The following is a 27,258-nucleotide window of genomic DNA, read 5'->3' as shown; positions in this document are numbered from 1 at the left end:
ATATCCTAGTAGTAGAGGGCGGCACGGTGATGTAGTGGTTAGCGCTGTCGCCTCACAGCAAGAAGGTCTGGGTTCGAGCCCCGTGGCCGGCGAGGGCCTTTCTGTGCGGAGTTTGCATGTTCTCCCCGTGTCCGCGTGGGTTTCCTCCGGGTGCTCTGGTTTCCCCCACAGTCCAAAGACATGCAGGTTAGGTTAACTGGTGACTCTAAATTGACTGTAGGTGTGAATGTGGGTGTGAATGGTCGTCTGTGTCTATGTGTCAGCCCTGTGATGACCTGGCGACTTGTCCAGGGTGTACCCCACCTTTCGCCCGTAGTCAGCTGGGATAGGCTCCGGCTTGCCTGCGACCCTGTAGAACAGGATAAAGCGAAAGATAATGAGATGAGATCCTAGTAGTAGAGTCGCCAATCAGAGCATGGTGAATGCTCATATCCAGTGAATGTGGATAGAATAATTGACTTTTACACCACTGTCCTAAATACAAGTTGCACTTTGAGCCCCTCTGGACAGCTGTACATGTGCTTTTTTTTTTTTTTGGACAAACTGAAGGATACGGAAGTGGTGTAACACCATATTCTGAGACCATCATATTCTGTAGACATTGTGGTCACTGGCCAGCTTGAACTCACTCACACGAATGAGTTTGTTATGTTAACAATGTAGGCTCATAGACCGTTCTACAGGGTCGCAGGCAAGCTGGAGCCTATCCCAGCTGACTACGGGCGAAAGGCGGGGTACACCCTGGACAAGTCGCCAGGTCATCACAGGGCTGACACATAGACACAGACAACCATTCACACTCACATTCACACCTACGGTCAATTTAGAGTCACCAGTTAACCTAACCTGCATGTCTTTGGACTGTGGGGGAAACCGGAGCACCCGGAGGAAACCCACGCAGACACGGGGAGAACATGCAAACTCCGCACAGAAAGGCCCTCGCCGGCCACGGGGCTCGAACCCGGACCTTCTTGCTGTGAGGCGACAGCGCTAACCACTACACCACCGTGCCGCCCTATGTTGAAATTAAATTTGAAAATAATTTGTAAATAATCTTGGAACCATATTGCATTCAAGACAACGCATCAACATTATTTGATGTTTTACTGCATTTAAACATTTATTTCAATTTTGATTCTTGCAACACATTTAAAAAAAAAAGTTGGAACAGTAAAGCATTTACCACTTTATAATGTTGCCATTCCTTCTCACAACACTTTTAGGGACTGAAGACACTCAGTGCGTTTACATGCACATAGAGAAAATCGAATTTCTGCCATAGCTCAACTGAAATCGAAGTTCTAAATGCCATGGAAACACCTTAGCTCGGCTGAAATCGAACCGAACTTGATTTCTCGTAATCGAGCTACACGACCTAGATTATGCGATTTTAGCTGAGCTACTTAGTGCATGTATATCCTGTCGAGCTACGTAGTCGAGCTACTTACTTCAGCACTGCCCCTTCCGGAAGTGACGAGTGACGAGACCACAAGCGGGAAACACAACAGCCTCGGTCGGCATGACAACGAATCATGACAATGGCATGAATCTTTTCTTTTTGTGGCATTGTTTGCACTGTTAAAATTTAGCTCACTTACTGTATCACCAAATACATCTGTACAGCTGTTGCATAGCTGTGAATTGTGTACATAAACAAGTCATTGTATTTGTGTGTGTGTATATATATGTCCAACATCTGAAGAATGTCAATAAAAACAAAACAGTTGAACTTTTTTGTGTGTTTATTAAGACATAAGTTAAATTGTAAGCAAAAAAAAAAAATTTTTTTTGTAAGCAAAAAATGGACTTTAGAAAAATATACAATTGTGCAAAATAAGTTGTCTTACAAAACAGTGGTCTGCGCAGGACAGTTTGTAGCCATACAGTCTGTTAGAGTAAGCCTAACAGCTTGAGCACGGAACTTGTGAACACGGAACTGGATAACTTTGTTTATACTCTTGAATAGCTCTTCTTCATGACGACAACCGGAAGTGTACCAACACGATGGGGCGTGTAGCACCACCTGTGGCTCGGGTGCACAATGTACCTCACACAATAGCTCGATTTCCTTGTGTGCATGTAGGATTGGATTTCTCTGGCACCCCTGCTGGGACCCTTTGCTCGATTACCGACAGTAGCTCGATTTGGATGTGCATGTAAACGCACTGACTAAGTGATGAAGTGTTTCAGGCATTATTTTGTCCCATTCTTCCTGCAAACAGGCCTTAAGGTGTGCAACAGTACAGGCTTATCCTCATAATCGTATTTATAATTTCAAAGTTCTCCACACCTTCTCTACTGGGGACAGAGGGGACAGGCACCCTCTTCTTCCACAGCCATGCCTTTGTAATGTGTGCAGAATGTGGTTTTGTATTGTCTTGTTGAAATATCCCTGGAAAAGATGCTGTCTTGAAGACAGCATATGTTGCTCCAAAATCTGTGTACTTTTCTGCATTAACGCTGCCATTACAGAAGTGAAAATTACCTTTGCCAAGGGCACTGACAACCCCATACCATGACAGACCCTGGCTTTTGGACTTGTTGCTGGTGACAGTCTGGATGGTCCTTTTTGTCTTTGGTCTGGAGCACACGGTGTCCATTTCTTACAAAAATAGACCTGGAATATTGATTCATCTGACCACAATACATGTTTTCACTGTGTGACGGGAACCTTTTGCCTTTATTCATCACAGACACAGAGAAATTCTGAAAACCTTCAACCACAGATGTAGAGGGAAAGTGCTGTTCATTCACTCCCCCCACCCACACATTTTCCTGCTGAAGCTGCTGGGAATCAAACCGGTGACCTTTTGGTCCCAAAGCTGCTTCTTTAACCTTTAGACCATGGCTTCCCATGATGGTCCAGCTCAGATGCCACCGAGCCCAGAGAAACGTGTTGCAAGCCTGCAACAAGAATTGATGTATATTAACAAATGAAATGAAGTTAACCAGACAAAACATAAGATATTGTGGGTTCATATTGTCTGCAATGAAATACAAGTCAAAGTAAATTTAGAAAGTCACTGCTTTATTTGCATTTTCCGTACCCTCCCAATTTTTTTTTTCTGATTTGGAGCTGTACATGATACATTATGAAGGCACTTTTGCATTTACCAGAGGTCCACAAGTTCATGCTCAATCTACCATACACAGTCAAGTCAAGCGCTTGAACTCTGTCTTTTGGTTTCCTCCCCCCAACCAGCTGTTGCCTGAATCAGACATCCAATTACATCACTTACCATCTCACACCATAAAGCCCATGTAGGTTTAAAGATACCAGGAGCCCTTAGATCATTCTGGAAGAAGATTAAAAGGCTAAAGATCAAAATTCACTTTTAAATGTAAGAAAGCCTTTTTTTTTTTAAGGATTAAAATCAGGCGAACACACTGTCTGCCATTAATTGAAGCCCAAGATAAAAGAGAAAGTTTTGGAAAGGAACCTTTGGAAATGTCATTTCATTTTATTCAGTCAAATCTTTATATCCTTGTTGCCCTTTGTCTTGAATAACATGATTTTTAATCAAACTTACTTAGAAAAATTCACCATATCCCACCCATTGAATGGAGATCATTAAGAACACAGTGATTTTATTTTTTTTATTTATTTTTAGTTTGTGTCAGAGTGCAGGCACTTACGGATGTATGTGCAGAGGAGAGCAGGGTACAAACTGTAAGCAGAGCCAAGACACGGGACTGGAATCAGAGTCAGAAAACTAGCAAGGGTCGGGCAATCGGCAAATAATATAGTAGAGGGAAGACAAAGAGCAAAAACATGAGATGAAAAGCAAAGGGTCAGAAAAAACTCAAGATGCAGTCAGAAACTACAAAGCATGCTATGAACTGAGAGAGCAGAACAATACTTCACAATGGTGTGTGTGTGAGAGGGAAGCTTAAATGGAGCTCTTGCAGTCACGTGACCGAATCCCGGCTGGAATGTAAACAGCCGCCATCTTGTCGGTCAACAACACAGCTGAATATTGTTGCACTCGTGTACAAAATGGATCAATTTCAACCGACGGACTACACAGCTCATTTTTCTAATGAACAGATAACTAGATATATGTCTAAATTAAACGACCTACAGATTAGTGACCCTTATCGATTACCGAACGTAGTTTTCACTACCGTGTCAGTGGATATTGAACTGCCAGAGGTGGAATACCCAGATGTGTATAATTACCTCATTAACTTTCCCTCGCTGTTCAGTGGTGAAGCACTGCGTGCTTATAAATCTCTGGACAGTTATCTTTACAGAAATTCAGGATTTGTCAGCCCCCCTCAGATGTGGCATCTTGTAAACAAGAAAATAACAATCCTCATTGGACGGGTAAGTCACTTAAGTATTGAGTACTGATACTAGATATATCAGTAGTATCTAGTATAGCACTGACCAGCCGATTATGGTTGAATATTTTATATTATCAGTTAGATCAAGTATCAGTAGTCTGTCACTATTACTGTATATATGGTATACCTGATAGCAGCAATCCATTTTGCACGCCTGTCAGGGTCCCATGGCAGCCTATGAAACTTTCTTCCCGATTTCTGACCTCTCCTGTTGTGGCATTTATATGCCATACAACTCTCCGGCATTGTGGCACGGTAATATTTGCAGATTTGGGCGAAAAACAACGAAAGTCAGTGTCGGTAAATTGCGATGGCGGAAATATGGCATTTGACCAACAAGATGGCGTCTGTTTACAATCTGGATCGGCTGTGACGTCACATGCAAGTGGACTATAGGGAGACAGGTAATTAGGGAGGTGAGTGACAGCTGATTTCAATAGGCTGGTGACAGGGGGTGCTGTGGTTCTTGGGAACTGTAGTTCAAGGTGTCCATGTTTGTAGTTTGTTCGTTCTCAACAGGTTTACTGATTGTTCGTTGTTATTCCCAATCCGTTATTCAAGGTAACATTTGACAAGGACTTAAAGGTTCTGACTGCAAAGTTAAATTCTGGGCAAAATGTTTTATTTCTATTGCTGTTGGAGTTTTGAGGTGTTGCACTGCTGTGCACCGTGTATACGTGTCACTGCTTTGCTGAGATAAAATGCGTCCCGCATTTTATGATTCTGAAAATTGCTGAAGCAAGTGAACAACAATATCATGTGACCACCGTGGGGCATGTTTGTGACCTACTTTTAACCAAAACAAGTCAGCATGGGAAAACATGGCGGACTCTGTTCTCCCACCAGCTAAAAGCCAGCGGAAAAGAAAAGGAAAGCCTGCCTAATGAGTGCAACTGCAAGATAGAGCAAGGTTAGATGACGTCATTCTTCTGGACAGATAACTAAATTATTCTAGCTAGTGCTTAGCTATCTTAGCCTTAGAATGCATGGGCTTGACTCCACGATAGCAAGTATGGAGTAAGTACACCTAATCTTTTGATCTTACAGAGAAAGAAAGGATAACACAAAAACAGTAACAGAGAAAAGATATATTCACATACATGTCAACCTTTGGTCAATCTTCTTTTCTTCTTTGATTCATCCATTGTCTTGCAACATTGGTGATGCCATGACAAAATGTGTTCTCCAGTGTACTCTGTCGTTCATCACTCTCACCAGTTCAACATCGTTCAGACGGGTTTCTTCCTTGATAAGTTGCCTCAAGGTACTACGAGGGCGACCAATCCTATGTTTACATTCTGGCTGCCACAACAAGAGCTTTCCAGCAGGTTCATTGCTACGCATCACATGACCAGCCAGTGCTAGGCGTCGTCGTTGGATCACTTCGCTAATGCGTGGAAGAGAACCATACAGTTGGGCATTCATAATATGTTCCTTCCAGGATACCCCATATATGGCTTGTAACATCTTGGTATATGTGCCATCTAATCTGACTGTTCTTGAAAGGTTTAACGTCCAGGAATCTGAACCATACAATAGTATGGTTTCAACACACGATTTAAATACCTTCATTCTTGTCGACTTTTGGATTGGGGACTTCCAGACTCTAGCTAGGGAATGTAGTGCTCCCCAAGCTTGGCCAATACGCTTGTTAATGTCCACATCACAGTTAGTATATCCACCAAGGTATTTGAAGTCCTGTACCCTTTCAATAACAGAGTCAATCAAACCTGTATAACCAACCTCCAAAATCCGTATTTCCCTTATAAAATCCTTATAAGATGCAGATTAAAATAATTTACCTAAAATTTGAATGATAATTAACAATGATATATCCAAGTTACTTTTTATTCAATATTAATAACAATAAACCTTCAGAATGAATACAAAGCTCCAATGTTTGACAAAAACACAAAGTGTCACTCTAATGTTCTGAATTGTACTCCATGACAGCTTTTTTAGCACTCCGCACCAATACCTCACGAGGCTGCATGTCACAGCAAGTGTCTGTGTTGATTTTGCCGGAGTGCCCATTCAGAATCTTTTCAGTCGCTAGTGAAAGTTGCTCAGGTGGAAATACGCGTTTCAAACAAAATGTTACTTCCCGGTTGGCGGGATTCTCGCAATGCGGTGTGCGCATGATCAGAAGTGGAACGAAGTCTCGCTACCACAAGATAACGCGCGATTTCATAAGACTCTTTACTGGCTGTGTGTGCTTTCTGTGGTGTACAGTACGTTTGTAAATGTTATGCGCTCTTTTATCATCGTGGGAATTGATTATAGCTCTAAATAAATATTGAAGTTTTTTTAAAGAATCCGTATAACTTTATTTGTATGCCCGTATACTACGTTTATTGAATCAAATCCATATAAAATACGGACATTCCGTATAGGTTGACATGTATGTATTCATCTTTTGCTTCACTGATCTATTCATGAATGTCAACCACAAATTACATCACTGTGACTCAAAACTGTCCAAGGTCGATGCACAGTCATGATGTTTTTCACGCGTCGTCATCTTGGTGTGACCCAGTTCCATAGTTATGCTAATTAGTTCAAGCTCCTTGCGTTCAGCTGTTTCTGTAGGGCCATACTGTTTACCTCAAGACGGAGGATATTCGGTCCCAAAACGGAGAAAATCAACCCTCAGCACATCAAAATGATCACATCTTGTCCGGATTATATTGTTCTTGCAAAACATAGGAAAATGCCATGCACAATTAAAAAAAAAAATCAGATGACTTTGCAGTCAGCACCTTTAAGGCCATTAGTAAAGACAAGGGGACAAAGACATCAGCACCTGTGGATGAAGTGAATCTGAATAAATGTGAACCTCGCCACAGAAAGCCTATTGTTATGAATTACAATTGTACAGCTGCTCTGATCTAGAGTGCACTTGACCTCATTACAGCTACACAATGAACAAAATAAGAAAGAGATAAAGTCTTGTCACTAAAAGGTGTCATGATGAGTTCTTCTTTTGCTAAAGATAAACAGAACATATCCAGTACAAAAAAAAGTGCTTTTAATATCTAATATAGTGTAATTATTATTTTGATCCTGGTATTATATTGCTTTCAAATCTTGTGCAGTGTGTTCCGTGCAGGTTCAGGGACGGCAAAAAAGAAGGTGAAGGGAACCCATCCAGCTCTGTGCTGTCAGGTGTGTTGTGAAATGACTCTTTCAGAGGACGGGACAAAGCTAGTCAACCACTTAATGATCAAATAAGTGAATATAAATGAGGTATTTGAGGCAGAAGTGGAGATTTGACCTGTCCTCATGTCTCCCTTCTTAGACTCCTATATTCTCTGTGCATGAATGATGAACGCAATAACAGCGGCTATGAGATGCCATTCACAGCTCGAGTGCGCTCGCCCTCTGTTGTCAAAGATTTGTGGGTGAAAGTCAGAATTCTGACAGTGTGGCGTGAGAGACCAGTCATGTTGGGTTTCTGGCTGAAGATGAACGAGTGCGGTGCAAAAGTTTGGTGATTTTATGCTGGGATAAAACTTGTGATTTGATACATTTCTGTCTTCTCTCATTAATAATGCGTGGCTATTTAGTGCATAGGAAAGGAATTTGTGTGTTTTGAGGAATCAGACATTATGTTGCATATAAATCCTAGAGATTGTTGTGTGTGAAATTTTCAGGAGAGCAGTAGTTTCTGAAATACTCAAACCAACCTCTCTGGTAAAAACAACCATTCCATGGTCAAGTTTTCCTCATTCTGATGGTTGATCAGTATCTGCCTTGATATCTCTTGATCTGTATCTGCAGGATTTTTTTTTTATTTTGTTTTATTTGCAGTGCTGCCACATGATTGGCTGATTAGATAACTGTATGAATGAACAGGTGCACAGGTGTTCCTATTAAAATGGAAGGTGAGTGTATGTATAGAGTACACTACATTCACAAATCACTTTATTGGAAACACCTGTACATCTGCTGGAGGCCTTGAAACATGCAATTATCTGATTATACCGGGATCACACTGCACAAATTCGGCCCAGTTTCAACACGATTTTATCATGGCTGGTACATTTCCAGTGTTGGGCTTGACTATAAACATCGGGAATGATGAACGAGCCTTGTCATGTGACATAATCAAGGAACAATGATATGGTGTCTGGGAAGCCACAAGACACCCTGATGAAAAGTTTAGAATGTTTGTATTTTCTCACCTAGTTTGACAACTCTTAAGATGTGTTCCTTGATAGCCACAATTGATCATTTCTTGAACCTCCTTGCTAAACACACACAAGGACATGACTGATGATTGGTCGGAGTCAAACTTGTAGTTTTGCCAGTCTCAGAACCAATTCCAAGACCTAATCTGATATGGTGGCCATTGTGAAAGATAAAAAATATCATGTAGTCAACAGCATGTGGCAGACTCCCCAAACACATGAAAGATGATTATCTGGTCAGATGAGACTAAAATTGAACTTTTTGGCCACCTTGGGGAAACACCATGTGTGGCGTAAATCCAACACTTCCCATCACCTTGAGAACACCATTCCTACAGTGAAGCATGATGGTGGCAGCATCATGCTGTGGGGATGTTTTTCATCTGCAGGGACAGGAAATCTGGTCAGGACTGAAGGAAAGATGGATGGCACTAAATACAGAGCAGTTCTGGAGGAAAACCTGTTTGAGTCGGCCAGAGGTTTGAGACTGGGATGAAGGTTCACGGTCCAGCAGGACAATGACCCTAGACATACTGCTAAAGCTACACTGGAGTGGTTTAAAGGGAAATAATTAAATGTCTTGGAATGGCCTAATCAAAGCCCAGACCTCAATCCAATTGAGAATCTGTGGCATAACTTGAAGATTGCTGTACACCAACGCAACCCATCTAACTTGAAGGAGTTGGAGCAGTTTTGCCTTGAGGAATGGGCAAAAATTCCAGTGCTTAGATGTGCTAAGCTAACAGACACATGCAAGAGACTTGCAGCTGTAATTGCAGCAAAAGGTGGCTCTACAAAGTATTGACTTGAGGGGGTGAATACCTATACACACTCCAGATTTGTGTTTTTTCATCTTAATTATTGTTTGTGTCACAATTAAAAAAAAAAAATGCACCTTTAAAGTGGTAGGCATGTTGTGTAAAATCAAAGTGCTAACCCCCCCCCCCCCCCCAAAAAAAAAAAAAAATCCATTTTAATTCCAGCTTGTAATGCGACAAAACAGAACAAATACCAAGGGGGATGAATACTTTTGCAAGACACTGTAAGTCAATCATGTGGTAGCAGTACAATGCAGAAAAGCTGAGCTGACTGGAAGGCTATGGTAACTCAAATAACCACTCGTTATAACTGTGGTCAGCAGGAAAAGCCTCTCAGAATGCAGACATTAAACCTTGAGGCACATGGGTTGCAATAGCAGAAGACCTCACTGGGTTCCAGTCCTGTTAGCCAAGAACAGAAATCTGAGGCCTTTACATGATGATAATGAAGAAGATGATGATATTTCTGCAATATATAGTTCTGAAAGCTACAGGCTGCCCTTATACGTCACTGAAATATGATTCTCTTTTGCATGTATCTTAACCAGAAATAGTGACAGGATTTTAAAATCTGTCGCACCAATGTCCAAGGTCACCACACACACGACGTATTCTATAGTGGTTTATACAGTATCTTCATCCATAAGAGCTATTTGTGAGTCTTTTATAAGTGTTAGTTTAACACTGAAGTCTACACTGGACTGGTTTTCCAATATTGATCAAGTTTAGACTTTAATGAGCCATTTGGAGGTGGAGGTGTGAAGAAAATGTGTTACTTTTGCAAGTGTTTTCCAAAAGCCTTTGTAACTGTTGATTTTACAAGCCAGAAAAATTCACAGTTCTCCTTTGTTAATTTCCCAGCATGGTGCTGGGCCAAAAGCACTGGCGAACATTAATATTTATAAAACATTCAAAAACTAAAAAAATAATTGCAGCTTTGGTCACTTTTGTGAGGGTATGTCTATCATTTATGGTAATTAAGATGTTAAATAGCATATCAAATTTATAATTAAAATAGCAACTATAATAATAATCTTTAGTAACTGTCACACAATTTTTTGAAGAAAGCACAACTTCATTCATCACACACTTGTGAAATTCCTCCCTGCATTTAACCCATCTGAAGCAGTGAACACACACACAAGCAATGAGCACACATACATACCCAGAGTAGTGGGCAGCCATGCTAACAGTGCCCGGGGAGCAGTTGGGAGTTAGGTGCCTCACTCAAGGGCACCTCAGCCCAAGGCCATCCCATATTAACCTAACCGCATGTCTTTGGACCGTGGGGGAAACTGGAGCACCCAGAGGAAACCCACGCAGACACGCGGAGAACATGCAAACTCCACACAGAAAGGCCCCTGCCGACCGCTGGGCTCGAACCCAGAACCTTCTTGCTGTGAGGCGACCATGCTCACCACTTACACCACCGTGCCACCCAATTTGGACAAAGCAGTTATACAGTACATGTTTAGCCCATGTGAAATACTTCATTTACATTTTTATACATTTGGCAAATAGTATTATCCAAAGTGCTTTATATGTGAGGCAGAATAGAGTCAAAGCACAGAGCTGAAAAAGGTCACAACAGCAAATTTTTAGCAATCCAGGGGTTTGAACTTGCATTGAATTTTTAACGATGAGTTATATTGTGTAGGCTCCAGATGCTTAGACATGCAAAGGGATTTTTTTGCCTCTCTTACCATCCTTCCGACTATATGTGGGGGTAAAATAAACTTGGTTCCTCTCCCAGGTAGGTTTGTAACAGTTCCAGTTGGTCTCCACTTTTTTATTATTGCCTTAACAGTAGAAGTGAACATTTTTGAGCGAGTAGCTATTTTCTATAACCATTCCCTGACTTATGAAGGTCAACACACTTCTCCATCATTTCATTTGTGTGTTCTCTTATCTGTCCCATGTTGATGGATGTCTAATCCTGTGTCCGAAATCACTCACTCGTTTGCTACTCACGATATAGGGAATTACTATATAGAGTACTATATAGTGAGCTCATTGATAAAATGAAAGAAAAACCCCACACTTTTGGACACTACTCCGTCACGCCATTATTTACATCATTACTGTCGCACACTTAAAACATGACAGATCAGTCGGCTGGTTCAAAATAATAAATACATGCATGTATTTTTGTGATAAATACTGTACATATTATACTGAGCGTATTTCCCACATTAATAAATACAAAGTACCTGCACCCAGGGCCGCTGACAGCTTTGGCCGGGCCCGGGACAAAATGCTCTGAATGGGCCCCCCCAACACACACACCTCTCTTATCCCAGTCTCTACTCACGCGATTGGGGTGCTCTTAAAGGAGCAGCGATGGACGGGGGATTTCGAGCAGGGCTGGGGGCGAACATAGTATACTGTGCGTGCGTACTGTCCAGTGTGAAAAGCAGAGAAGAACACACCGCTCGAGAAACGGCGGGATATGATTGCGGGCTAATGTGAATATTCTTAACTTCAATCAGATATATGAAACACAATGTTATTAAGCCGTTGTGGTTATGAAATGATTCAATGCCCTGTGCGTTTGATATGGTGTTCAGTGTGACTTGCTCTCCCCTCGTTTGTAACATGAATTGCGTGCCGCGCGTGCCTTGGTTGGGGTTACTTTATGGGGCTGGAAAAAGTTGGCTGTGTCTTACCTGGCTCAGCTGCCCCACTGCCTTTGCTAGTACCTGTTGCATCATCCGAATCTTTTTTAAAATATTTATGCAGTGAGCCCCTGAGTCTCTTGGTTTCTTCCTCTCTTTTTCTCTTTTCTTTTCTGTGCTCCTGACTTGTGCATGTTGGCAAATGGCACGCACGCTGATTGTCAAAGGGCTATGATTGAACTATGTCGTTTTTTTCCCCTTAAAGGTGGAGTACGAGATTTTGGAATAACGGTTCCCACAAGCCATATTTTGAAAAGAAACACGCCCGCCCTCGCCATGCTCCCACCCCCCCGCGTCTCCATCCCTCCTCCCCCTTATAAAGCCTGAGAAAGTCAGACTTTATAATGGGTGTCTATTGCGTTACACACCAATGGAGCTCGTTAAGTTAGAGTGTAGAGAGCTTGGAAAAATAGCTCAAACTTTGTCATTTAAACTGTGTTTTCAGCCCCAATTTTCACTCCACACACATAATTTTCTCAAAAGTAGTAGCCACACTGTTCCTGATTCACACAATGTGTCTACCTACACGATAGGACTTACAGTTTTTGAATGAGAAGCCTGAAAGTAAGGAGAGGACAGCCGCGCAGCCCCATAGACTGCCATTATAAACTTGGCAGAAAAGTCACTCGTTTTTAACTCGCTCTAGTGACCTCATTTTTTACACTACAGACAAAAAAATTACATCAGTGTGTTCAGGAGAGCCTTGTGGCGCTAACTGTGAAAGAAATTTGTGAATATCTCCTTCCGTTTCCGTGTAAATCCCCATTGTTTGGAGGGAGCGCACTGAGAAAATCCTGTGACACTCTGCTTGCAGCGCGCGGGTCGGGGGAGGGGCTGCTCGTTCTCTCACACACACACACACACACACAGAGTAGGGACGGGCTGAAAGAGTCAGACCAAACCATTTTTGCATTAGGGGTGGTAGGGGGTTCTTGACGCCTTTTTCAAAGACAATAAAGGCAAAAGATCTAGAAATCATTTATTGAATGCAAATATAGCACATTTCTCCCCCAAATCAACACATTTTGAAATGAAATAAGATAATCGCAACTTCATGAGAGCCCAGTTCTGGGCCCCCCCCATTCCTGGGCCCGGGACAACATACCCGTTTGTCCCCCCCTGTCGGCAGGCCTGCCTGCACCTTTCAGTTCTTTTAAAATAAGGCTGAATACTGTCTTCTTTGCCGCTGCCTTTTATTAAATCAAATTTGAGGCTTTTGATTCGATTTCTTTCAGCACAACTGCAATGCATGATGGGATATATTACTTGATTAGTGACCATCGGTTGTACACTACTTTTTGTGATGCATTGTGGGATACTTTGAGTGCACTTTATAGGGTGTAATAATGCTCACTATACATTCGGACAGCACTACAAAATGGCGACCTCACTATATAGTCCACTATATAGTGAGTCGGGAGTGATTTCAGACACAGGGTAAGGGAATTTTGCCTCTGTGTCACCTCATATTTGTACCCCAGTTAATCAGGAAGTCACGGATTACAGCTTGAAAGTTCCTACACACTCCAGTCAACTCACAAATGTACCATTTAAATAGGAAACAGTTGCATTGTCTTCACCAGGCCCGCCAACAGGGGGGGACAAACGGGTATGTTGTCCCGGGCCCAGGAATGGGGAGGGCCCAGAACTGGGCTCTCATGAAGTTGCGATTATTTTATTTCATTTCAAAATGTGTTGATTTGGGGGAGAAATGTGCTATATTTGCATTCAGTAAATGATTTCTAGATCTTTTGCCTTTATTGTCTTTGAAAAAGGCGTCAAGAACCCCCTACCACCCCTAATGCAAAAATGGTTTGTTCTGACTCTTTGATTAAGGGGAAAAAAACGACATCGTTCGATCATAGCGCTTCGACAATCAGCGTGCGTGCCATTTGCCAACATGCACAAGTCAGGAGCACAGAAAAGAAAAGAGAAAAAGAGAGGAAGAAACCAAGAGACTCAGGGGCTCACTGCATAAATATTTTAAAAAAGATTTGGATGATGCAGCAGGTACTAGCAAAGGCAGTGGGGCAGCTGAGCCAGGTAAGACACAGCCAACTTTTTCCAGCCCCGTAAAGTAACCCCAACCAAGGCACGCGCGGCACGCAATTCATGTTACAAACGAGGGGAGAGCAAGTCACACTGAACACCATATCAAACACACAGGGCATTGAATCATTTCATAACCACAACGGCTTAATAACATTGTGTTTCATATATCTGATTGAAGCTAAGAATAATCACATTAGCCCGCAATCATATCCCGCCGTTTCTCGAGTGGTGTGTTCTTCTCTGCTTTTCACACTGGACAGTACGCACGCGCAGTATACTATGTTCGCCCCCAGCCCTGCCCGAAATCCCCCGTCCATCGCTGCTCCTTCAAAAGCACCCCAATCGCGTGATTATAGTAGACTATCCACGAGTTTAGGAAGGCATTGCGGGGGCTGTCGCATGCAGGCTTGGGGCGTAACGGAATGCATTTAATGGCGTTTGGTTAAAGGATGTGTGTGTGGGTTGGCCCGGGGGGGGGGGGGGGGGGGGTTGTTAGGGGGGGCCCATTCAGAGCATTTTGTCCCGGGCCCAGCCAAAGCTGTCAGCGGCCCTGGTCTTCACTGTCATTTCTAGGGGTGCATGTTTTTGTAGAAAATAGTTATTTCTTTATGAGGGATTTGTTTTTCTCTGAATAAATTTATTTCAATTAAACTTTGATTAAAATTTTTCTCATTTTTTGAGTATGAGATGAAGCGACTTCACCAAAAGGTGGATTTTTTTTCTAACCCTTTTTACTAATCTTTACAAGGGGGGACAATAATCATGGTGGGCACTGTATGTGCTGTATTATCATGAAATTTCCTCAGACAGCAACAACACACAACTTACTCTGTTAGCCCCTTAACATACAACTGTGATCACTGCTGTCTTCAGATCATCACGGTTTCATGTTCTTTGTGTGCAAGAGGTGTGTTTTCCAGAAACAACTGCTAACTACCTAACATCAGTTTGCCAATGTAGAACATTTCTTTCTGTCAAAAAGCGTCTGCATTTATAGAAATTTACAGAAGACATTTAAACAAATTATAACTATACCCTGCTGTATTGCCATTTCCTACAGATCAGTTTTTGTTCCGTTAGATCACCCTGTTACTGGAGAAAGGGCATTATTTGTGAGAACTAAAACTGCAGATGTTTTTTTTTTATTGGCTCTGGTAGAGAAATAAAATACTGAACAAAAGTATTTTCTGGCAGATAGGAAGGGAAATATTTTTTAAATTTTATTTTTGCAAAATACTTCATGCTACATATTATTAGAAAACTGTCTATCTGATGGATGATGGATTTTAGGCTAAAGTTGGTTTACATTTGAAAATGGTGTGTGAATGGGCAGGGCAGCTCTGGTATGAAGATTCTTAACAGCACATTTTGTGCTTCACGGACACACAAAATAAAGTTTTGTGGTTATAAAAAAAAAATGAGCAGTTTGTGGAAATGGTGTAGTGTATTACATATAAAGATACAATAAAATGAAATATACAGTATTGATCAGCCATAACATTAAACCACTGACAGGTGAAGTGAATAACATTGATCATGTTGTTATACTGGCACCTGTCTAGGGGTGGGATATACTGGGCAGCAAGAGAACAGCCAGTTCTTGAAGTTGATGTGTTGGAAGCAGGAAAAATGGGCAAACATAAGGATCTGAGCAGCTTTGACAAGGGCCAAATTGTGATGGCTAGATGACTGGGTCTGAGCATCTCCAAAACGACAGGTCTTGTGTGGTGTTCCTGGTATGCAATGGTTAGCACCTACCAAAAGTGATCCAAGGAAGTACAACTGGTGAACTGGTGACAGTGTCATGGGTGCTCAAAGCTTATTGATGTGCATAGGGACAGTAGGTTAGCCTGTCTGGTCCAATCCCACAGAAGAGCTACTGTAGCATAAACTGCTGAAAAAGTTTACAGCTTGCTGCATACAGGGCTGCGTAGCCACAAACCAGTCAAAGTACCATGCTGACCCCTGTCCACTGCCAAGAATATTTGCAATGGGCATGTGAGCATCAGAACTGGACCATGGAGCTATGGAAGAAAGTGGCCTGGTCTGATGAATGATATTTTCTTTTATATCATGTAGACAGCTGGATGTGTGTGCATCATTACCTGGAGAAGAGATGGCACCAAGATGCACTATAGGAAGAATGCAAGCTGGTGGAGATGGTGTAATGTTCTGGGCAATGTTCTGTTAGGAAACCTTGGGTCCTGGCATTCATCTGGCTGTTATTTTGACAGATACCTCCTACGGTACTTAAACATTGTTGCAGACCGAGTACAGCCCTTCATGGTAACAGTATTCAGTAATGGCAGTGGCCTCTTTCAGCAGGATAATGTGCTCTGACACACTGTAAAAATTCTTCAGGAATAGTTTGAGGGACATGACAAAGAGTTCAAAGTATTGACTCAGCCCCTAAATTCCCCTGATCTCAATCCAACTGAGTATCCATGGGATGTAATGGACAAACAAGTCTAATCCATGAAGGCTCCACCTCGCAACTTGCAAGACTTATATCACACCTTCAGAGGTCTTGTGGAGTCCATGCCTTGACAGGTCAGAGCTGTTTTGGTAGGACAACGGGGACCTACACAATATTAGGTGGGGTTTACATTAGACCATATCAGCGGATCATCAGATTAACGTTTTTAAAACGATTAGTGTGCACACAGCAACACCAATACACGATTCACGTGCACACAGCAACACCAATACACGGATACGCTCGGCTCCGCGGGCATCCTGCGCTCCAAATCACTCCGCCCTGAACAGCGAGTGCCCTCTGGAGAGTGCGCACTCCGGCCCTGCGCAGCTCACAGAGCGCGCGAGTGAAGTGCACAAGCAGTGATTCGGGACTGAGCCGCTGTGTGTGTGATCCCAGCGCATATCACTTACCACTTGCAAGTGGAAGGATGGCAAGCCTAAAGACAATCATAACTACACAATGGGCAGTATTTGCATCAGTATTTGCAGTATTTTCATACTTTTATACTCTTTAATGAAAGGTGATACAAGGCGGAAGTCCGCGCCATTTTTCAGCAGTCGCGTCACATGACCAACGCCAGCGAATCAGGAAGGTGGATGTCACAGTGACGTTGTCCAATGACGACGCCAGCTAGAGCTCAGCACAGCGTATCCGCGTATTCTCAATGTTTACACACCACCGGACCAGACACGATCTAGATTGAATACGTGGACCCTGGCGGATTCCCGTTTCCCGGCGTTTCCAGGCGTTTTAATGTAAACGGACAGTGCATCCGCGAAGAAAACGAGACAGATACGGTCTAATGTAAACTTGGCCTTAGGCAGGTGGTTTGAATGTTATGGCTTAATGGCACAATTTATATAGCTCTTTTAACAATGGACATTGTCACAAAGCAGCTTTAGAGACATCTTGATATAGATTTAGATCTCTTCTAGAAAATTAGAAAAGTTACATAACATAGTGAAACTGAAAAAAAGATGCGACGCATCACATTTCAGTTTCATAAATGAAGGTCATATTTGAGGACGTGTTTATATCTAGAGGCGTCAATCGTATGCATGAGGGTAGTTGTGCATTTTTTAGAAACACTAATATGCAGCACTGTAATGAAAATGACTGCGTACCGATGCATAAATGGCCTCAAGTGAATTTCCACAGATGGTTTAAAGAGGCTTTTTACAATTGACTCTCATTTGCATTTAGGATTTTTTTTTTCTTGTCTGAGGAAGCTCAGAGGAATGCAGAAAACACATTCGGTTGTAAGAGTGAATGAAACCTCCATCGCTCCATCTGCACAGGAACAGACTTTTCACACACTATGAAAAAGACACTCCCCCCCCCCCACACACATATATATATATATATATATATATATATATATATATATATATATATATATATATATATATATATATATATATAGTGTATGTGTGTGTGTGTGCATGTATGTATGTATGTATGTATATCTGGGACGAAAGCTAGGGTCTGATCAACCCTGGCTGGGTCGCCTGGGAGAGGGTGTATGATGTTGAAAGGCCCGAAACACCCAATGACTCCAGGTTCCATCACCGATGATGCGTCCCAGTGTATCCATGAGATGTATCTTTCATACACTCGCTATCACACGTGTTTAGATACTCATGCTTGAATTGGCAACTCCTAATATGTAAACAATGAATATTCTTCACGAGAGCTCATAAATGGGTATTGATAACAAAGCTGCCAAAACTTTGCAATGTTTCTTGACATTATGGTCAGTCTTTTGAGTCCGAGTTTCTCTCGGAGGATGGAGCTGTAGTAAAAGATATGCAGCTAGAACACTGTGACTACTTTAACTGGGTTGCACTGAGACTTTGGGAAGCACGCACAAACACACTCTCTCTCTCTCTCTCTCTCTCTCTCTCTCTCTCTCTTCCTATTTAAAGTTACATGTTTGTTTACTGACATAAGACCATACATCCTTCATAAAATATTGTCTCTGCTTCACTTTTTCTCTCTCTAGATGTCCAGCATGTGAAGCGGAGGGACATTGTTCTGAAGCGGGAGCTGGGAGAAGGGGCTTTCGGCAAGGTCTTCCTAGCCGAGTGCTACAACCTCAGCCCTACCAAGGAGAAGATGCTGGTAGCCGTCAAGGTGCATAGCGTCTTACTCACTCAAGCATGTTCTGCTTAGCTCAGGTTATAATAAGCCAATTTAATTTTTTTAGTAAAAGGAGATCAATACTTCCCCATGTCTGTGTGAGTTTCCACTGGGTTCTCTGGTTTCCTTCCACCTAGAAAAAAAAGAGGTTGATAGATAGATTTGCAAGTGTAAATTGGCCTTGGGTGTGAATGTGTCTGTGTTTGGTGCTCATGGTGTATTGAATTCAGTTTTATTTGTATGATGTTCTTAACAATCGATATTGTCGCAAAGCAGCTTTTTTCCCCAATTTGCACCCAGTGTCTTCCAGGTCTACCATGACCTTGAGCGGGATAAAGCCTGAAGATGATTTAATCAATGGAGCTAATACTAAAACTGATTTTAAGCCTTTTTGTGCTTGGCTAAATTTCTACGGAGCCCCAAAAGGAACATGGAGGAAAAAAAACAAAACATTTGCATGATATCACAAAACTTTTTCATTTAGATCAGTGTACTTCCAGGTCAGTTCAGCTACATGGAAACTCAGTGGGTGTAACCACAATGACTTCTGCATCCAAGAGACGTATGCAGAGAGATGATGTGATTGATCATGCAGAAAGCATAACTGCTGATAATGCAGTGGAATTGTGAGGGTACGACAGATTGTCTTGGTAAAACAATAAGAAACTGTCATGTTAGCAAATTTTAAAGTTGCATAAACTCGATTTAGAGGTGCGTACACACCATTTCAGAAATGTAGACGGTACATAAACACTGTTTACTACATTTAGCCTCCACTACAGCCCGGTTTCCATGTTGCCGACCTGATCAGTAAATACATGGACCTAAATAAAAAAACTGTGAAATATCTTGCATAACTTTCATAACAGTAATAATGGAGCACACACACCAGTGGGAGACGTTCATAGAAGTTTGAGATTGGCCTCAAATATAAAGATATTAAATCCATTTTGTAGATGTGGTTTTTCGTGTGATTCCATGGCATTCAAGCTGAACACTAATGTTAACGTGGCCGCTCAGTGGGTGTAACCACAATGACTTCTGCATCCAAGAGACGTATGCAGAGAGATGATGTGATTGATCATGCAGAAAGCATAACTGCTGATAATGCAGTGGAATTGTGAGGGTACGACAGATTGTCTTGGTAAAACAATAGGAAACTGTCATGTTAGCAAATTTTAAAGTTGCATAAACTCGATTTAGAGGTGCGTACACGCCATTTCAGAAATGTAGACAGTACATAAACACTGTTTACTACATTTAGCCTCCACTACAGCCCGGTTTCCATGTTGCCGACCTGACCAGTAAATACATGGACCTAAATAAAAAACTGTGAAATATCTTGCATAACTTTCATAACAGTTTATTTTGAGATTGCCTCAAATATAGACATTGAATCAGTGCTTGGCAGCAGGTATGAGAGGATCTGAGTTTCGTGAGATGTTGCAAAGCATTAGTTTCCTGTTTTACCAGCACAAGTTGTAGTGTATTCAAAACTGTGTTGCATTATCAGTGTTTACGGTATTCGTGCGACCAGTCACATCATTTCTACACATAAGTCTCCGCAAACATTTCTCGTATACAAAAGTCACTGCAGTTACCCCACTGAGTGGCCGTGTTAGCATTAGTGCTAGCATTCAGTTTGAATGCCGCGAAAACACACACACACACACACACACACACACACACACACACACACACACACACACACAAAACCACATCTACAAAATGCATTTAATTTCTTTATATGAGGCCAATATAAAAATTCTGTGAGCCTCTCCCAATGGTATGTGCACTGCAATATTTTGGTTTACATGCAGCTATAGCTGTAACCAACCCAGAAGTACATTGACCTGAATGAAAAGGTTTTGTGAGTTCTCACAAATGTATATCTTTTTGTTCCTCCATGTTTTTTTTTTCTCCATGTCCCTGCTAGGGCTCCATAAAATTTCTCTGTCAGCCTGAACAATATATTTTTTTAAAAATTACAAATTCACATTACAAAGAATTTTCTTTGGTGGTGCAGTGGTTAGCACTTTTGCCTCACAGCAAGAAGGTCCTGGGTTTGAGCCTCATGGCTGATGGGAACCTTTCTGTGTGGAGTTTGCATGTTCTCCCTGTGCTTGTGTGGGTTTCCTCCTGCAGTCCAACGACATACAGATTTAGTCAGCTGGCAACTCTAAATCGCCTAGTGGATGGCCACTGGCTATCCATCAGTGTTGGAAGAGTTGCGTTCCCTACGTTTAGATGCCACTGGCAGTAGCATGGTAAGGCCCAAATATGGATCATGACACTGGGCATGGCTGAGGCCAACCTAATAAGTAAGTAAGTTGCCTGGTGAAGAAGAAGCAGCAGCAGAAGAAGCCTTTATTTGTCACATGTACACTCAAGCACAGTGAAATTCATCCTCTACATTTAACCCATCTGAAGCAGTGAACACATGCATGCACACACAAGTGAGCAATGAGCACACACACATACCCAGAGCAGTGGGCAGCTATAGCAGTTGGGGGTTAGGTACATTGCTCAAGGGCATTTCAGCCCAAGGCCGCCCCATGTTAACCGCATGTCTTTGGACTGTGGGGGGAAAACCACGCAGACACGGGAAGAACATGCAAACTCCACACAGAAAGGCGCTGGGCTTGAACCCAGAACCTTCTTGCTGTGAGGCAACAGTGCTAACCACTACACCACCGTGAGTAAAGATAAAGTAAAAAATGTCCAAATGTGTAAAGATCTTTTGCAGTTTATTTTGATATTATTTAATATCACATCTGGCTTCCATAGTCTAAGGCAGCCTTTTTCAACCGGGGTGCCACGTCACCCTGGGGTGCCGTCTGGCTTCGTTGGGGTGCCGTCAAAAAATGATATATTCTAACATTGAAATAAATAAAATGAATTAAAATTCCAAAAAATTATAGTTACACTAATGCAGATCATCGCCGCCTCATGCATCATCAAAATTTGTCTCACGGCCCCCTTTCCCATGTCACAACGTCACTGCTGGGGTCAGCGTATGGTCAGCGTGACTGCGTATAATTTATATGGGGGTGCCTTGAGAATTTGCATACTTCTGAAGGGTGCCGTGACTGAAAAAAGGTTGAGAAACGCTGGTCTAAGGTTTTTCCCTATTTCTGGCTAGTAGAAAATGTTATTATGGTGTTCAGTAAAGGCCTCTGCATGCTTTTGCGACAAGGCTTTCGCAGATAGCTTTTCGCAGACAGTTGTAATTTATCGTTGAGCGGGGAGTAGGCGTGCGCGATGTTATTCACCGGCACAATGCAAGGGGGCGCGAAGTCGCTAGGAGTAGTTGGTGGGTGTGGTTAGTGGAGTGTTTATCCTCCAGTTACTTATAATGACTAGAACTTTTATTTTTTTTATAATGACTAGAACTGGAGTCGTATAGCTGTACGTACTTCCTCAATCAACCGCTCTTCATGCTGCTCCATCTTCGCTCATGTTTTTAAAAATGCCGGTCGTGAAAACAAACCAAACCAGGAAAATAGGGAAGCGGAAGTGCGTGTACAGCGGATGTAGAGTGGACCAATCAGAGCCCTCTTGTCTTCGACGCTGTCTGCGAGGCTTCTGCGGTGGTCACAATTTTTGGGAGGTGCACGCAGAGCATCTGCGAAGGTGGGGGGGGCTACGCAGACACTGTCTGTGACGCTATCTGTGAGGACTGGGTTGTCAGCATAAATTGGCCTTAAGTATTCAAAAATAACGTACCCCAAATCGTCAAAAAAAAGAAAGAAAAGAAAAACATCTGCTGTAACTGTCATAACTTTGGGAACAATGCTCTCATTTAGACAAAAACAAACGTAATGGAAATGTTAGTGATAATCCTTAGACATGGTGCAGCAATGTTTGCAGACGTTATATAAAAAACATTCTCAGAACACCCAGAAAAGAATTAGGAATGGGTCACAATCAAAAACACCAATCACAGGCGTCTCTAAGGTCATGTATCCAAAATAGTGCTCTCCTCCGAGAATGTTTAGCCACTCTATGACATTGAAAGAGGTACATGTATGAAAAAAATGCATTGGCCAGCTTTACTTGTCTTGGTAAAGGATGTGTTTGCCTTCATCCTTGAGACCAGTGGGTTGGAACTGGTAGCCAGTAACTGGGGGAAAGTACGTACTAAAGAGGGTTGCTGTAAAAGAGATGAAATGACCAGCAGAGTTGAAGGATTTCCTGAAGGATTGCTGTTTGGAGTTGTAACATATTAGACATCTAGTGCAATTTACTTCCTTTTGATGTATTGTGTTCAGAACGAGGTCACAATTTTGCCCTTGATTTGGGACTGTTAAAGCTTGTGAGACAGCTATTCAAATTCATTTCTCTCCGTGGAATGGCTGAGTATCTGCAATGCTGGACCATTTCTGCCTGACTTCACCCCAATTTATAGTTCAGGCATTTTGATGGATGTGAGGTCGTTAGCCTTTTTTATAAAAGGCACAGAGGTCTGTTGGTCATATTGATTTTTGCATGATTTAGGCGGCATATATCTTCATCCAAGTCTACAGTATCTGTTCAAGCATCACTTTGTCTTGTCGAGCATACAGTGAATTTAGCTACATGTCACAATAAAGCCTTCAGGACCGATCCTCTCCATTACCTAAGTGATATCATTTGACGTCCTGTTTTCTTGATGGTTATATTTTGCTGTGCTGTGCTTTTTAGGATCTGTAATGATGTTGAACACACGCTCTGAGCATCTGAACTCTTTCTTTTGATTCAATTGAATGAATTAAAACCAGTACAGCATGAAGATAAACTCACAGACGAGCGCTCCTCTGCCTCCGGGGTACCTCACTATGAAGTGAGGGTGAGACAGATTTGCGGACAGGCAGCACACACCGCAGTGGCACCATTGATGGGGTGTCTGTTATGCAGGGCAGGAACACTGTTAAGGACATGGCACTGAGCTACAGGAAGCTAACAGATTCACTGACAGGGGGGATGGTGAGCCATCTGTAGTGTTAGCACCGCTCTCCATCTGAACATCCACGTGGCGTATATCAGAGACTTTCTCGCCGAGCAGTCACATCGGCCTATGTGCTGTTTGAGCTCCAGCTATTTTTTAAGGATGGTGTAATTGATTGGATTATATCTCAGAAAGAAATATCCAATACCCAGAGTAATGGAGCGTAGGAGGAAGCTGCAGGCTATACTGAGGAATCTCTCGAAATGTCTGCAGAGGATAGGCTGAACATTTGTGGCAGCATGAGGATCCTGTCTTCATCGGGGATTCACATCAACCTATGCAGTCAATGCTTCATGCTGCAAGGTCATTAAAGAAAATTCAAAAGCTATATTCAGATTTCATTCAAATGAGCACTGGTATATTAATGCGCACTGCAGAGGGAAAATTGGAGAGTTTGGTGATTATTAAGGATCTTCCCAGCCAATCAGAGCATTCATGCTGAGTATAATGGCGTATCCTTAAAATAGCCTATCCGTGTCTCACACTATTTCACAGATCTGTGATAATATCAGGCATGAGCTTTGAGTATTGAGGTCCTGAATATTAAACCGACTTTAGCAGATTAGGATTAGATTCATCACATTCCAAGAAATTCATTAAATTCTTGAGTTCATCTGTGAGTGAGTAGTAATGTTACCGACAGTGGGGGTCGTGATTTCAGATGGGAGGACTTAAATATAATATCTATCAGTATCGCAACAATGAAAGTATTAGGGTTGATCATTGCATTGTATCTCAATGGAATAATAATAATAATGATGATGATGATGTGTGGCAAACTATTACACACACACAGGCAGACAGGCCTTCATTCGTGATTTCTAATTTAAAACACTTCCAAATGCATAATGTTCAACTGGGTTCTGATGTATTTCCACCAAATATCAAATACAATATCAAATAGTGGCCCTTTTGCTCAAACAAAAACACAAAATCAACTTCATTCACATTGCTTACACCCATGACTGTATTTCACGTGCACCTTCTCAGTCACGGTTGATGATATGTTACGGATATGTCAGCGAAGTGGGATGAAAAATATCAGCCCAAATGGACATCAAATCTAGATCCAGAGGGCATTTAACTCTGTGTAATCACCTGATATGTCTGTCAGTGATGTGCTACATGAATCTACAGTCTGGGCTAGAAAGAAATCAGCCCCAGTCTCGCTTCTTCATACTATTCTGCGTACCACTGTTGGTGTTGTTTCACTTGGTTCCACAAAAATCCAAACTGATCCATCTTAAAACTTTTGTTACCAACAGATGATTTGATATGGATGGTAAAAATAATTAACAGTTATTCCACAAAATCGAGTCGTACATGAGCTGATAGCCGACGAGGCACGGAGCGCCGAGTACAACAAGATTGAGTGGAATAACTGCTTTATTCTATCCACAGTCACTGGATTTTGAGAAACAGAGCATTTTTATTTTTTGCAAATTCGATTAATTAAAAACTTTATACAAAATGTCCGACAAAATCATTTCCGCTTAGAATGTAAACAAACCGGCGAAATGACAGTAGCAATTTGTGAAAAATGCTATAATAATAATTCTTGAAAAATAAAAAGGATATGTTCTTACCATCAAATACTTTTATTTCATATTTTATTGCTTTTTTGTATTTTGGGGGGTTTTGTTTTTGAGTAGAGTTTTTATTTCGTCCTCGGTTGGTTCAGCCCAGTGAATGTGGATAGAATAAAACCTTATATACCTTGATGAGTTTTTACATGTGAAAGAAAAGAGAGATTAGTCCTGCTAGTCCCCCCCCTTCTTTTCCCCATATCTTATTCTTTTTATATTTGTATATGTAAATACTTAATTTATTTTAATTTATCTAGAAGTTTTCTCTATTTCTTTTCTCTGTTTATCTGTAATGATGCTGCTGGAATCTTAATTTCCCTGAGGGAACCCTCCCAAAGGGATCAATAAAATTGTATCTAATCTAATCTATTTATAGCCCCATGATATCCATTTCTTGAACAGTGAGATATGCAGAGCAAAACACAGCAAGATGATTTAATTCCTAAATCCGATGTATACACTGAGTGTCCTCATTGCAAATTACAAGTGACCAAATTCAAATCAACACTTTATCTTATAAAGCCAAACTGCAGTACTTTATCTCTTCATGCAAAAAGCTCTTGAACTTTGATATCCCTCTTTTCAGAGTCTATTGTTCAACAGAAACTGGAAAAATGCATGATTCTGGTTTCTTGCTAGAGTAGCTGGTAACCAATAAAATGTGACTAAACAAACTCAGGAATGTGTTTGTTTGGTGTTTGGGGAGGGTAGATATAGAATCTCAATGATGCTGTATGTGTGTTATGTTAACCATCCACTAATGAGCATTTGGAATGGGAAATAATTTCAGGAAACCTGAAATCCACCCCCTTAACTACACCACTGCTCATGTGGGTTTTTTATTGTTGAGACACAAATTGGATATGACAAAAATCTAATTCGATCCACTTATCTGAACCATCAACATTGCATTTGACAGTCCTTCTACACCCACAAATGGCCCAAAATTAAATCGACACAATTATTCCTTTATTAGAAAAATTATAACTCATTAGCTAACATGTCTGATCAAGAACATTTAGTCTTAGCAGATTTTTTTTACTGTGATATATATATATATATATATATATATATATATATATATATATATATATATATATATATATATTACTATTTTTTCAGTAGTGTTATATTATATTATATTATATTATATTATATTATATTATATTATATTATATTATATTATATTATATTATATTATATTATATTAATTACATGCCACCAAACATAATTATTTATCCTGCTTAATTTTTTTTCTTATGGCTTTCCATCAGAATGAAAATGTGAGTTATGATGTTTATAGACAATCGCAAGGAACAATCTTTGTTTTCATTTCAACATTTCAACCTCTTGCTGTGTTTCTTCAGAACAGGTATGAGAGTACAGTTTTTTCCATTTTTCCCCCCCTCAATTTAATTCAGTTGTTTCTCTTTCTCAGACCTTGAAAGACCCGACTCTGGCCGCAAGAAAAGACTTCCAGAGAGAAGCCGAGCTACTCACCAACCTGCAACACGAGCACATTGTGAAGTTTTATGGTGTGTGTGTGGACGGCGACCCGCTCATCATGGTGTTTGAGTATATGAAGCATGGAGACCTTAATAAGTTTCTGAGGTGAGATGCCTTCCTTTCAAAAACATGCATCAGAAACAGACAGTGCTAAAGCAGCAATGAAACTTCCCATCAATGAGACACTCGATATTGCTGAAGCAAAGTGCTGTTTATCATGACAGCAGGATGCCACTTGTGCCAGAAGTACATTTTGATGATTGCATCTGTCCTGAGTAATTTACCGCGACAAGTCAGCTCGCCAGGTTCCAATGCAAGTGTAAGGAAGATTGCACATGGCTTACACATAGAGTAATTGCTACTCACGTCTCACATCCTGTGTAGCATAGCTAAAGAAATCCTTTCAAAATAAACGTCTTATTACTCTTCTCTTGCATGACATTTCAACTGTGAGGTATTTTGCAGCTCACGCTGCTCTC

General features: G+C 41.4%; 1 protein-coding gene across 1 annotated transcript in view; it reads left to right on the top strand.

Moving 5' to 3' along the window:
* Positions 1-27,258, top strand: part of ntrk3b (neurotrophic tyrosine kinase, receptor, type 3b) — a 324,652-nt gene that overhangs the window by 277,395 nt on the left and 19,999 nt on the right. Inside the window, exons 15-16 of the mRNA XM_060941065.1 lie at positions 18,564-18,694; positions 26,712-26,884. Of these exons, the coding sequence (XP_060797048.1) occupies positions 18,564-18,694; positions 26,712-26,884 (304 nt within the window). The remainder of the gene's footprint in view (positions 1-18,563; positions 18,695-26,711; positions 26,885-27,258) is intronic.

This window comes from Neoarius graeffei, chromosome 15 (genome assembly GCF_027579695.1).
Source record: "Neoarius graeffei isolate fNeoGra1 chromosome 15, fNeoGra1.pri, whole genome shotgun sequence".
In the NCBI taxonomy this organism is placed as follows: domain Eukaryota; kingdom Metazoa; phylum Chordata; class Actinopteri; order Siluriformes; family Ariidae; genus Neoarius; species Neoarius graeffei.
This window is presented reverse-complemented; position numbering and strand designations above follow the sequence as displayed.